At 43.0% G+C, this 13,675-nt stretch overlaps 1 protein-coding gene across 2 annotated transcripts in view; it reads left to right on the top strand.

Moving 5' to 3' along the window:
- The window catches only part of slc12a5a (solute carrier family 12 member 5a), a 145,690-nt gene extending 133,404 nt beyond the window's left edge, over positions 1-12,286 (top strand). Inside the window, exons 9-26 of one of the 2 annotated variants that reach the window (XM_054616573.1) lie at positions 411-578; positions 734-832; positions 2,173-2,230; positions 2,373-2,547; positions 2,667-2,785; positions 3,096-3,194; positions 3,306-3,425; positions 4,773-4,877; positions 5,195-5,363; positions 6,011-6,206; positions 6,609-6,778; positions 7,169-7,300; positions 8,100-8,207; positions 8,764-8,889; positions 9,528-9,721; positions 9,968-9,982; positions 10,190-10,323; positions 12,195-12,286. In XM_054616573.1, the coding sequence (XP_054472548.1) occupies positions 411-578; positions 734-832; positions 2,173-2,230; positions 2,373-2,547; positions 2,667-2,785; positions 3,096-3,194; positions 3,306-3,425; positions 4,773-4,877; positions 5,195-5,363; positions 6,011-6,206; positions 6,609-6,778; positions 7,169-7,300; positions 8,100-8,207; positions 8,764-8,889; positions 9,528-9,721; positions 9,968-9,982; positions 10,190-10,323; positions 12,195-12,286 (2,279 nt within the window). The remainder of the gene's footprint in view (positions 1-410; positions 579-733; positions 833-2,172; positions 2,231-2,372; positions 2,548-2,666; positions 2,786-3,095; positions 3,195-3,305; positions 3,426-4,772; positions 4,878-5,194; positions 5,364-6,010; positions 6,207-6,608; positions 6,779-7,168; positions 7,301-8,099; positions 8,208-8,763; positions 8,890-9,527; positions 9,722-9,967; positions 9,983-10,189; positions 10,324-12,194) is intronic. The other variant, XM_054616572.1, reaches the window with a different exon arrangement.
- The last annotated feature ends 1,389 nt before the right edge of the window (positions 12,287-13,675 follow it).

Genomic DNA, 13,675 nt, shown 5'->3' on the forward strand with positions numbered 1-13,675 from the left:
GTTAAATCCTCTTTGATTCAACTCTGTAAAACAATAAAACATCAACACTTTTTATAGGCCCTGTATGTTTAGAAGACGCTGCTTTATAACTGCATTGTAATAAACCAAACGGTGGGTTCTACTAGTGATCTGAATACCATGTTTTTGTTTTTGGGGCTAGCTCTTATAAGACACACTTCATGCTCTACAGTAGGATTAGGTGGGAGACAACATATTTGAACTTGAATCTAAGCCCTTTTGGCTGGAGCCTAGTGTTGCTTAATATCCTTACAAAATACCTCCTGGAATGCATTTAGTTTTTGTTTATTGTAACTATGTAAAAGTAGAAATGACTGATAACTGCACAGTTTAAGTAATCCAGGTAGTCTCTCTCGACTCAATTCTTCTCTACATCCTTCTCCCCCATCCAGAGAACCTTTTTGGGACTTACTATGAGAAAGGGGACCTGATTGCCAGAACTAACATGGAGTCAGCCGAGGACCTGGACGACCCTCTGACCAACTCAAACCGCTACGTGTTGGCCGACATCGCCAGCTTCTTCACGTTGCTGGTCGGCATCTACTTCCCCTCTGTGACAGGTGAACATCTAGATCGTTGATATTCTGCTTCTGCCAACTCGCCCTGTATGTGTGTGTGTGTGTGTGTGTGTGTGTGTGTGTGTGTGTGTGTGTGTATGTGTGTTTGCGAATCTCCGTGACCTCGTTAACGTTTGCTTCTCGACTGTCTGTTTCAGGGATCATGGCCGGCTCCAACCGCTCCGGAGACCTGCGTGATGCCCAGAAGTCCATCCCCGTTGGAACCATTGCAGCCATCACCACCACCTCCTTTGTCTGTATCCTCTCACTATTGCTCCCTACAGGATAACAAGGATCACTGCACAGACCAATTTCAAAAATATATTTGTTTTACACACAATTTTGATATTTAAGATTATGCCATTTATCAAATGTTATATCCCAGAGGGGACATTATAGGTCAAATATACTCACCAGGATTGTTAATGTTACACAAATACTAATAATTACCTAAGATTATGTTCAACTTTATTGTCATTGGACAATGTACAAATACTGAGACACTGAAATGCAGTTTAGCATCTAAGTGCAAAAAGCAGAGAATTATGTACAGAATATGTACAAAATACAGAATAAATGGAATGTGGAATAAACAGTAAGATATATAAATACACTAGATATATACAGTTTGGGCTATATGAAACATGTGCCACAGTTACAGTAGGAATACTAGACATCTAAATGTACTAGAAGTATTCCAGATCTCTGCTCAAATTATATTTTAAGCTCAGTGATGATATGTCAGACACCACTGGTGAGATGTTGACAGGACTTGAACAGCGATGCACTGGGGTTGCTTCGTCCTGCTGTAAAAATAACACACTGATTGGCCTGCAGGGAGCACCATAATTAAAAGGTCAACATTTTGTAATGTGAAAGGGCATTACTGCTCCAATACCAGTCTGATTTTGGCTGCGGGTATTGCATCGTTATTCTGGAGTAGTGCCTGTTTCGTTCATGGGAGATGATGTTGACTCTCTTTATATTAAATCATGGTGGCTTTGCTATGGAATCAGTCCAATATGTGCAAGTTTGTTTTTAACTCCCAATACATCTGAGCTCTCAAACTTGTTCATGTTTTATTGAATATTTAATTTCTTCTACTGTCAAATGATTAAGCAGATGTAAAAGATGCTAGCAGAATCATTTAAAACTAAAAAATGATTGAGCATGAAAAAGAGGCGTGTGAAACATAATTTGGCTCTACTTCAACAAAACAGGCCTCTAACTCTGAAGCAGCCATCTTGAATGTCTTCCATGTATCTCAGAGTAATCAGCTCGGGGTCTAAACAAATTTGATTAGGCCGTCTAATCGCATCAGTGGGCTGCCTATGCAATCACAAGTTAATAAAGCAGAGGGATATTAGTTACAATGTCATTGATCACTGAGATATTATCCTAAACAAAATCGATTGATGTCTTTTCTCAGCAAACCCAGTTAATAGGTTTACCAGATCATTAAGTGCATCTTTAGAGGGAAAAGGTTGATGATGTCTATAATCAAGTCCCGTCCTTCACAAACAGGTCTCCTCTAAAGAACATTGACGACATCTTTATATGAAATACTTTTACTTTCCTGATCCATAACTGCCTTTAGACATGTCCAGTGTGATCCTGTTTGGTGCCTGCATCGAGGGCGTGGTCCTTAGGGACAAGTAAGTCAATCCTTTGTTAGCTTAGAAAAACAACCCTGAAAACAACCGAGGATTATTTCCCTAATATGCTTGCCATTATAAATGCAATAAAAACATTTTGTGTTTTGAAATGGCAAACAACCTTTCTCTCCATCTCCTTAAGGTTTGGAGAGGGAGTCCACGGGAATTTGGTGATTGGCACATTGGCTTGGCCGTCACCATGGGTGATCGTGATTGGCTCCTTCTTCTCCACCTGCGGGGCGGGGCTGCAGAGTCTGACGGGAGCTCCTCGTCTCATGCAGGCCATCGCCAAGGACGGCATCGTGCCCGCCCTCCGGGTCAGTTCATCTACTTATTTACACCGTCATCATTTTCCTCACCTTCCTATTGGTTATGCATACGGGGACAAACGGCACTCCGAGCAGACAATTAATGTTCCTGTGTTGTTTCCCTGCAGATATTCGGCCACGGAAAGGCCAACGGAGAACCCACATGGTCCCTCCTGCTGACAGCTTGTATCTGTGAGATTGGCATCCTCATAGCTTCCCTGGACGCAGTAGCTCCCATCCTCTCCATGTGAGAACTGAACTCTCTAATTAACTGCCGTTTCTGAAGAACCAACAGTGGGAGATTTCAGAGCAGCAAGTCTGCCGCTATTCCTTAAACGATGCAAATGCCAAATTTTATGGGTTCAGGTTTTAGCTCACCACACAAAAGGGCAGAACTCTTTACTGCTCTACTAATACCTATAAATACCAGTGAACGTGACAGATATTAAGACAACACACTTCTTGGACTGCAATCAGGGAGAGAAATCACTCGATTATGTTACAGGACATAAGATGGGCTGTGTTTTTTAAACTGAGTGTCTGTGTGTTTCCTGCAGGTTTTTCCTGATGTGCTACATGTTTGTGAACTTGGCCTGTGCTCTGCAGACGCTACTGCGGACTCCAAACTGGAGACCCCGTTTCAAGTTCTACCACTGGTCAGTTCAGCCGCTACTGAGACAAACAGCAGCTGAATTATTGTATTTAAAGTGATTTTTTTTAAACACGTCTCTCTTGGTCTATATCTTACTGTCTGTGTCTGTCAACAGGGCTCTGTCTTTCCTGGGGATGAGCTTGTGTCTCACTCTCATGTTCCTCTGCTCCTGGTACTACGCCATCGTCGCCATGGTTATTGCCGGCTCTATCTACAAGTATATCGAGTTTGCAGGGTGAGTGGAGCGCAACCCCAGGAGAGATTGGATTCGCTGGCTGCCTTTGGGTTTAGTTGGTGTGTGTGTGTGTGTGTGTGTGTGTGTGTGTGTGTGTGTGTGTGTGTGTGTGTGTGTGTGTGTGTGTGTGTGTGTGTGTGTGTGTGTGTGTGACTGAGAGAGCGTGAGTGTGTGCTGTATTTTAAGAGTTTTCTGCTTCTAAATCCACACCACCAGTATTTTTTATTTAGGAGGTTTAAAGGGAAATTGGTGTTTTGGGTGTTTTTTTAGTATTTCTGTTTGTTTTTGCTCATGTCCCTCATCTGAGAGTGCTGTTGTCCTAGCAAACCACTTTTTAATACTGTGGCAAACTGTGGTAAATACTACGTGTTACACAGAACCTCCTCCTTATAATTATGGGTGGATTATGAGACAACTGGCCAATGGGCTCAGACATTTGAAACACCCCCTCACCTCTCATACATAAGCGCAAAACCCCCAAACTCAAAGAGACGCAAAGTAACTACAGACGACGGGGCTGCAAAGATGTTTTGAAGGTAAAAGTTTAAAAACTCTACAGTAGCTATGTGGTCTGTAATTACTCTGCATCTCTTTGTAGTTGTTTTCTGTCTATTTAAATTACTTTTTCCAGGTGAAGCAGACCTTCAGGTGCTGCTGTTGGTTCAGAAACGGCACCTGAACTTCAGTATTTCATTCTGACTGGAGATAAAGTGGCTTTCTGAGTCATCTCTTAAGCTTCCTGCCACAGTAGATCCCCACTTAACCCTATATTATACCATACACAAGTGCACAAATATCATAGAAAAACCAGCAAAGAAGGTTTGACAGAGGATTCTGTCTTAAAATAGTGGCCTGTGCCCGCTCAGTAATCCATCCATGCTTATGATGGAGTAGTACCAAGCCATGCACACCGAGTATTTAAGTGATGTAACTCCCTGTGGTGAGTGACATCATGTTAACATTACATTACATTACATTACATTACAGTCATTTAGCAGACGCTTTTATCCAAAGCGACTTACAGGAAGTGTATTCAACATAGGTATTCAAGAGAACTACTAGTCACCAGAAGTCATAAGTGCATCTCCTTTCTTAAACAAGCATCTTAAAGCATAAACCAGAGCAAAAGTATAGCGCAGAGGCAAATTACTACGAAAACAATAATTGTGTTAATAATGTTAACTTGACATTTACCAGTGATGCCTAATCCTTAATCACACTGCAATACGTCAAACTGCCGTGTAATAGTCGATTTGTTTCAGTGTGCTCGACTGTATCATGAAACTGCTAAACTTTTGTTCATGTTTTTGATTGAGGAATATTGATTGGCGCTTGTCTGTGTCACAGTGCGGAGAAAGAGTGGGGAGATGGGATACGAGGTCTGTCTCTGAGCGCTGCACGTTACGCTCTCATGCGGCTGGAAGAAGGTCAACCGCACACCAAGAACTGGAGGTATAACGCACAAACACAAAGGCACACATTGTAATGTTTTTCTAACTAACATCAAAATTAACAAGTCTCTATGTTAATGTGATTCTCCTCATCACAGCTGTCAAACATGAAGAAGTGTTTGTGAACTCATATTAACACGTCATCCTTTCATGCTCTTCTTCTCTGTCCCTCCTTCCCAACTAGGACTTATACTTTTCCCAACCTGCTACTTCCTTCCACACGCATCTATTTGATTCTTCGTTGCAATCCCTTTTCTGCATTTCTTTCCCTCAACTTTTTTCTGCCTGGTGTTTTCACTTTCTCTCCCCTCTCTTCAGGCCCCAGCTGCTGACTCTAGTTAGTACAGACGCAGAGCAGAACGTGGAGCAGCCTCGTCTGCTCTCTCTGACCAACCAGCTGAAGGCAGGCAAAGGTCTGACCATCGTTGGAACAGCTCTCGAGGGAACCTACCTGGAGAACCACGAACAGACCCAGCGTGCCGAGCAGGTAGGGAGCCCTAAAAATCATTAAAATCTTAAAACGGGAGCTCTTTCAAATCTGTGGAAGAAAATGTGTATTTATTTAATTCGATCACAGACTAGAAACCATGCCTCGCCAGCTGCCATAAAGTCATACTTGAAAAAAGATGTACTCATGACTAAGATTGGTTTCACATGGATACCTGTGTTCTGTTTAGTTTTTATACAAATGTGTGTATATACAGTATATATATATTGGTATTTATGTATATGAACATTGTGTCTCTTTTTATTATAGTCCTTGTTGTTTTTTAATTACTTGATTTTATTTTCCATTGCGATTTACCTGCAGTCACCACCCGATCTGGAAATCTATCTAAACTCATGTCTTACAAATATCTATTCACAACTTTCTTTTATATATGTTTGTGTGTATATATATATGAAAATGCAGTAAATCCCAAAATAGTTCTTAGAGTGTTGTCAAATGAAAGTCAAAAGTGCAAAAGGCAGGTGTCTTGAAATACTTATAATTCACTATGGTTTGGTTCTCGGATGTTATATTGGCGAGTTCCTCGGGCAAAACAACCCTGTGAGCCTGAGGCTAACGCTAAGCTAGCCTTTGACTCGTACTCTGAACCTTGGTAACATTTGTTCTCCTTCCTGTATTTCTAGGCGCTGCGTAAACTGATGGAGACTGAGAAGGTGAAGGGATTCTGTCAGGTGACCGTGTCCTCGAACCTGCGCGACGCCACCTCCCACCTCCTCCAGGCCAGCGGGCTAGGAGGCCTGAAACATAACGCTGTGCTGGTGTCCTGGCCACGCAACTGGAGGCAGGGAGACGAACACCAGACCTGGAGGAACTTTGTTGGTGGGTCATCGGGAAAGCAAATAAACCAAAATTTCAAAAGCTTTGGCTCCGCAGAGGCAGATTATTGGGGTGTTGGAGTGGCTCACTTCTCCTCAACCACAAGTTTCAAGCATCTCAGCAGGACAAAATCCTTACCAGCTCCAGCTTTTGGGCATCTCATCCAGCTATTGGCCTCTTTGTTTGGGTGGGTCGGGGTGAAAAGAAAATCTCTCTGATCAAAAGAAAAGCTGATCAATGTCAAAGCTTCCCATTGATGTCAAGCACAGCCAATTAGCTACATCAATAAAGCCATGCAAAACCAATCCAAGACACCTTAAAGATGTGAATAGTCATCATAATCAAATATAAGTACAGAAGTGGTATCGCTCACACTTTGCCACTCTGTATGTGTCTGTTCTGCAGAGTTGGTCAGAGAAACCACCGCCGCTCACCTGGCTCTGCTTGTCCCGAAGAACATCTCGGCCTTCCCGTCTAATGGAGAGCGCTTCACTGAGGGTCACATTGACGTTTGGTGGATCGTCCATGATGGAGGCATGCTGATGCTGCTGCCCTTCCTTCTCCGACAGCACAAGGTACCGTGCATCATTTAATTTAATCATTTGAATCAAAAAATAAAGCTAAATATTTCAAGTATAGTACAAACAAGTAAAGCATGGTCTAAATTCTTACTGACAAAGTAAACACTTCCTAAAAAAGGTTTGATGCCTGAAGTACGTCATATCTTGTCATCGTGTCATAATATTTTCTGTAATGTTCAGTTTGCAGTTTTTATACTCTGAGATGCTGCTCAGAAATAGTTTCTGTTGTATTTTGTGGCAAGTTTTCATAGCACTAAACAGGTTGACAAGATTTGCCAAATCAAATCATATAAAACAAGATTAACTAATGATAAAAAAAACAACATAAAGTAGTCAGAACAATTCTATAAGGGTATGTCAGCAGTGTTGTTTTTTGCTGCTCAGGTTTGGAGGAAGTGCAAGATGCGCATCTTCACTGTGGCCCAGTTGGACGACAACAGCATCCAGATGAAGAAAGACCTGACCACATTCCTCTATCATCTCCGTATCGAAGCCATGGTGGAAGTTGTAGAAATGGTGAGTTTTCTAAAGACTAGATTGTTTTTTTAAATATCCGTAACCACTCATGTCAGAAAAAAACAAGTATATCTATACATGCTTTAATCTCAGCGGAGCTCAACTGGTTACATAATTAAATAACCCAGCGATGCCTCGGGTTTGACCGTTTGCTCCAGTGAACACGACTAGTACTGTGTGCAGGCGGAGGAATTACTGCCCTGACACGGCACTGGTGCGAGGTTCAGCATGAAATAGTGTTAGGGCATCAGTATGCTTCCACCAAAGTACTATTCGGACTGTCAAACAGAGTCTAAAACTCACCCTCTCCTCTCTTCTTATAGGGGTGAATGTGTTATCATTTTTGTAACTTTCTAAAAACAACATTTACACATTAATGCTCATTTTATGAAGCAAGACGACGGGTATGTGGAGGTTTGAGAGTCATTTTCTTCCTTAAGCTCTTCTTTTTTCCTTCATTTTTCACACGATTTCTTGTCACTTTCAAGTTCAACACAATAAATGCCTTCGAGGAAAGATTGTCGGAAAGCATATGTCCTTATCCCCATTTGTATGATGCATCCCGTCTCGCTCATCCTCTGTAAAGACAGGCTTTTCACCCTGCGTTAAGGTGCAACAACTCTTTTGAGACGTGGTCGGTCGACACGTCAGTTGAACTAGTTGATGCTTGTGTTGAAAGCACATTTCATTCACGAAATCAGCAGGGACAGAGACAACTGCTGGTGAATGAATATAAAAAGCACAAAAGAACAACAGAAGTAGTTAAAGAAAAATTAACCGTCGATTTCTTTCGTCTCAGCATGACAGTGACATCTCGGCCTACACCTACGAGAAGACCCTGGTGATGGAGCAACGGTCGCAGATGCTGAAACAGATCAACCTGACCAAGACTGAGCGTGAGAGAGAGGTAGGAACGCTTTGTTGTTTTTGAAATGCACTTAAAGATGCACACATGACCCAGACAAGACTTGACAGGGGATGGCTTGGCATGGCTGGCTTGATTTGACTTGACGTGACACATAAACCCCTCCGGACAAACTCATATCTACGGTTAAATCAGAGCAGTGGGACACCATATTTCCCCTCTCTATCAGCGTCGACTACAGCAGCAACTGCTTTGCTTTTGTGAATCACAGCATATTGGCGTTTTGACAGATGTGGAAAAATGAAAAGATATTGATCTCAGCGTTATGCTATTATTAGCTCCTTCGAGTTATGTTTTGAACTCTAAGATTGCCTGGTTCTCCACGTCAATAGATTTGATAAGTGCAATGGAAGTATTCTTACTTTTACTTTACTTCTTTTTTTTATTGCGGTGTTATTAAGTAAATAAATGTATTAAAACATTCCTGATCTGCCTTGCTTCTCATATATAAATGTAAAAAAAAAAACATCTGTGTTTGTAAAAGAATCTCCTCTCACATCCCTCCGTTCCTCGCTTTGCGTCATCTTTGTCCTCACAGATCCAGAGTATCACTGATTCATCCCGCGGGTCGATCCGCCGTAAGAACCCGGCCGCCGTCACCACCCAGCTGAGTGTGACCGAGGACCCGCCAGCAGCCAGCAAGGAGGAGAAGCCCGAGGAAGAGGTAGAGCACAGCTGACCTCAGTTTGAAGTGTGAAGTTTGTGCTCACATGTAGGTGATTTAACACGGAACGAGCAAACAGGAGACAAAGTGGCGGATTTAGGGATGAGATAATACCCGGCATCTGGGGGGATTTCATGACAAACAAAAACTTGATAAGATAGGAGAACAAAACACGAAGAACATAAACAAGTTTATATGATTTAAAGGAATAGTTAGACATGTTGGAAGATGATATAAAGAGGCTATAGTAAAACTACAAAATAGAAAAAGAAGGTACACTCAGCTCAGGCTTGATTGTTTAACTGATTTCGTCTTGTTTGACCTGCACGTTATAATTTCAAAGGTAGTGTGATATAGATTTACTTTTGTCTCGCCTCAATCACAGCCTATGTTACTAGAATAGAAACCACATGACATGCAGACTGAACACTGTAAGGCTCTTTAATCTCACATCTCTTCCTCTCCCTCCCTCAAACACTGTGGCTCTCTGTGACTTTTGCCTGCATTCCTACATTTCCACCTCAACCGTGACTCTTTCAACCTCTCCATGTGATGTACATGTGAATCCACATCCGTCCTCTCTTCCTCTCGTCTCATAGTCAAAGTCGGCCTCTTCCCCTGTTTCCCCCCCCGCCCAGGTCCAGCTCATCCACGACAACACCACACCCGCCAGCCCGGCCACCCCGGCCACTCCGCTGACCCCCGCAGAGGGGGCTCAGAGCCCCGGGGAGCAGGTCCAGATGACCTGGACTGAGAAGTTAGACGGCGAGCCAGCCAAGCCGCCCGGCGCGGCCACACCGGAGGGCATCAAAGACATCTTCAACATGAAGCCGTGAGTGCTTAGAAATGCTCATTGAACCTTTTACCTGTTGTAAAGGTGAATAACCTTCTTGTTCCTGACAAAAAGAACCTCGAGTCTTCTTGTTTCTGTACAATGTAGCACCAGAGAGGTCTGCCTGAGTGCTGTTAAAGGTTTTATAAGGTTTTGTTTTTAGCAGAGCTTGAAATAGGAACACTAAAAGAAAAATTCACAGCTTTTTAGTGACAATTGTGTGTTTCTCTTCTTGCCATGCTGCAGCGAGTGGGAGAACCTGTAAGTACTGAAGTCCTTATGAACCTCATTCAGTCCATTCACTTCTCATACTGACTGAGTTGGACACATGAGCAGATGTAGACGGAATACTTGTGTGTGAATGAGCATCTGTCACCTCGATCAGCTCCGTGTTTCTCAACGTGCTCTGAAATATCACTTAATAAACAGTTTGACCTCATTTTTTTCTGTTGCCTTGTCTCCCATCAGGAACCAGTCCAATGTGCGACGTATGCACACAGCGCTCCGGCTGAATGAAGTCATCATCAAAAAGTCCTCAGAGGCCAAGCTGGTCCTCCTCAACATGCCCGGGCCGCCCAAGAACCGGTCAGGTGACGAGAACTGTATCCTTCTCCGGGACAGAAGTAGGTTTACTGAGAGGATTTATAAACGACGGTATGTTAGAGAGTGCACTCCTTTCATAACACAAGTAGTTAACTTTGACTCTGTTCAGTCACGTGTATCCTGATCGTTTGTGTCACATTTTCATATTAGGTACGATTGATTCACACTGTGCAGGAGGACGATGGCCCCCCTCCGTCTCCATCCCCCGCCGCTCAGCTTTCACGTTAGTTATGTTGATCCGTACCGGAGCATACTTGCGTCAACTACGTGACATTTGTTTATGTTGTGGCTACAGTGTAGAAAAGCGCTACTCAACCTTCGCGTTATGCTTACAATAGTTTATATTTCGGAGACAATAGCAAACCTCTTTTCTGCCTTCCAGGTTTCTTCGGAGATCGACGGCTTTTGAGAAGGCCTGCCTTTACAAAAACTACTCGCTGCCTTCTAATTGTGTTTTAAAGCAGTCCACTTCCATGTTTATTTGTCTTTGTTACAGTTGTTTTTTCACACATGATGTGAACTGTAATCAAGGCCACCTTGGTGAAGTGGATTGAGAAACTGTGCCCGGTTACGGTACACTAATCAAACAAACTAGACTTTGAGGCCAAGTGTGCTCTGATCAGGGCCCGGATGGCTGATGTGAAACCCTCCTAACTCTCAAACATCACGATGCCACACTGGCAGCTCCAGATACCTCCGACACTGGGGGGGCTCAAAATAATTAATACTGACAAAGATGGAGGATTAAAATGCTGCAGAATTTTTTGACCTCTCAGGACTCACAAGAAAAGAGGGCAGGTCTAACACAATACCAGCCCGTGTGCCATCAATATACTGTCCTATGTAAGTATAAATTAAATAAAGGGTTTGTTAATAAATTGACATTCAGGTGATGTGAAAACTTGTGGCGCTTTAAAGATGCAAAATCAGTTTAAGCCTCAAGGCACTTTCCTACTCAAGGAATAAAATTATATTTTGTATTTTTAGCAATAAACGGTGAGTTAATTGGCTTGGCACTGTGATTTGTTATCAGAAAATATGTGCGAGATGGCACGAAGGCAAATAACTAATTAGGATTTATAAGCAGACAGTCCTATCGCAACCAGAAGATGAACCTTTAAGTAACATTTGCAGGTAATGTTTTTGGTTTGATTCTTTTTAATTACTCTTTTAGCCCACTGCATATTTTTTATTTTTTTTGTCAGTTACAGTTAAAACTAATTATGAAATATTCTCCTAACTGTCCTCATTTTGTAGCACTCTCTAAACTCTTTATATAATCTCCTGTCAGTGGTCAAATATATTAGTTTATCTGGTTCACAGCTGGGCTAATCAATATTTATTCATCCTCTACAGGTAAATGCAAACCGAACGACTTAAAGCAATAGTTTGACAATTTTCACAATACGCTTTCTTGCCAACAGATGGGAAGATAAATCCAATGCACATCTGTCCGATCAATAGAAGGACACACCCAGAGAGACTTGAGGAAGTGCTTCCAGGCAAGAAACAGTTCACATAGTGCACATTCACAACTTTAGTTTTACTACGGATTAAACAAACATGTATCACATGATAATAGTGAGCTTTAGGATTTTGTTATTTTTGGACACTGAGGCTGTTTCCCTCTTGACACTCTTTATGCTAAGCTAAGCTAACTGTCTCCTGGCTTTAACTTCATAGTTATCATACAGTCATGACATCTTCTCTTCTAACTCGAAAGCAAGAAAGCGATTAATTGTTTTGCCAAAATGCCAAACTTTTGTTTTAACTTTCTTCGTTTCTTTGGACCCAGTTTTAGTTCCTGTAGTTTATCTTTCTGTGTATGTTCTACGGGCTTCTTCTAGCTTCTTTAACACTTCTCTCCAAGACATGGAGTTCCTCGAGGTCCTCACCGACGGTCTCAACCGGGTCCTCCTGGTCCGCGGAGGCGGCCGCGAGGTCATCACCATCTACTCCTGAAAGAGCAGCCCCCCCAAACCCCCAACTACCCCCCCCCCCCCCCCCAAAACCCCTCCCCCTCCCTCAGCCCCCGTTCCGGCGTCACCTTTACTCCCGCTCTCATCAACGCTGCGTCATCGCTACGTCGTCCCCTTACCGTTTATTTCTGTAAGATAGTCCTCTCACTACCCGACCAATAGCTCAGCTTCAGCACCTCCCCCCTCAGCTCCGTCCACCAGCAGGCCGATGAGCAGAGTCCCGTGCTCAGCTACTACACCCTTCACTCCAGTCCAGCAGGCTACTATAACTATTGCCGGCCCTAGACTCATTTAGATGCTTATCTAGATTTGTTCCTTAAGAGACTTTTTCTTCGTCGCTAGTCTGTAATCTGCTGTAGTAACTCGCATTGGGGTTTGAGTCACTCGGTTAGGAGGGGGTGGTGGTGATGGGTGTGAGGTGTGAGGTGTGAGCGCACATGCATGTTTGTGTCCGTCTTTGTTTAAATCTCTGCCGATTCTTATTGATGTTGTTTGTTTGTTTGTTTGTTTGTTTTTCCAAAAATACGAGTGTGGCATAGCAGCGGTTTTCTGCCAGCTGAAATGAGCCGGGTGTAGGACTGTCGGTTCGGCTCCCTGGTGGTGATCGGACACCCCTCCACAGCGCTCCAGCCTTGTTGTCTTTCGATGTGATTTATCTTTCAAGGCAAAAAGACTCTGCTACCAACGGTCAGGACCACCAGCTGGAGAGGAGAGTAGTCGCAAAGCATGAACTGTGAACTTCACATTGGTATTCCGAAAGAAGACTGGAAAGGCAGGTTGATCTGAACCTGCAGGGTCATCTTTAACCTGATCACTCCTTAGCATGGCGTCCTTATAACTGTGTGTGTTTTTTACCGTTACCGCCATCACTGTCTTTCTACCCGTCCTCCTTTCAACTCATTTCTTTTTAGTGGCTGTTTCATCCCCGTGGCCACTGTTAGTGCCAAAAAAAGACAAACTAATACAACAAGGCTAGCTTAGTTCGTAGAGATTGGCACGTAATTAAAACTGTGAATAGTGCGTTTCCTACCAGAAGGCTGGTGTAACAGCGGAGTGGGGAGACAGTACAAACAACCCCGAGGAGATTATCATTGCCAGCACCCCTCGACCCTCGTGTGGATCACTGTAAATAATGTACAAGCTCTGACGCGTTGTTCAGTATGAGTGTAGTATTTTTGTGACATACTAAAAAGCTTCTAGTGGAGAGAAAAACGCTCCTTCGCTGAGAGGGACAGCTACAAAAACGCTGTTTTAAAAAAAGTTATTTATCTATTTATTTATTTATTTAATGGATGGCATAGGCTCCTGTCACTATGGTAACTGTCATTGTAACCTCGACAAGCACTGCACCTGCACTGTCCGCCACTGTGCA

The sequence above is a fragment of the Anoplopoma fimbria genome, chromosome 17 (genome assembly GCF_027596085.1).
Source record: "Anoplopoma fimbria isolate UVic2021 breed Golden Eagle Sablefish chromosome 17, Afim_UVic_2022, whole genome shotgun sequence".
NCBI lineage: Eukaryota > Metazoa > Chordata > Actinopteri > Perciformes > Anoplopomatidae > Anoplopoma > Anoplopoma fimbria.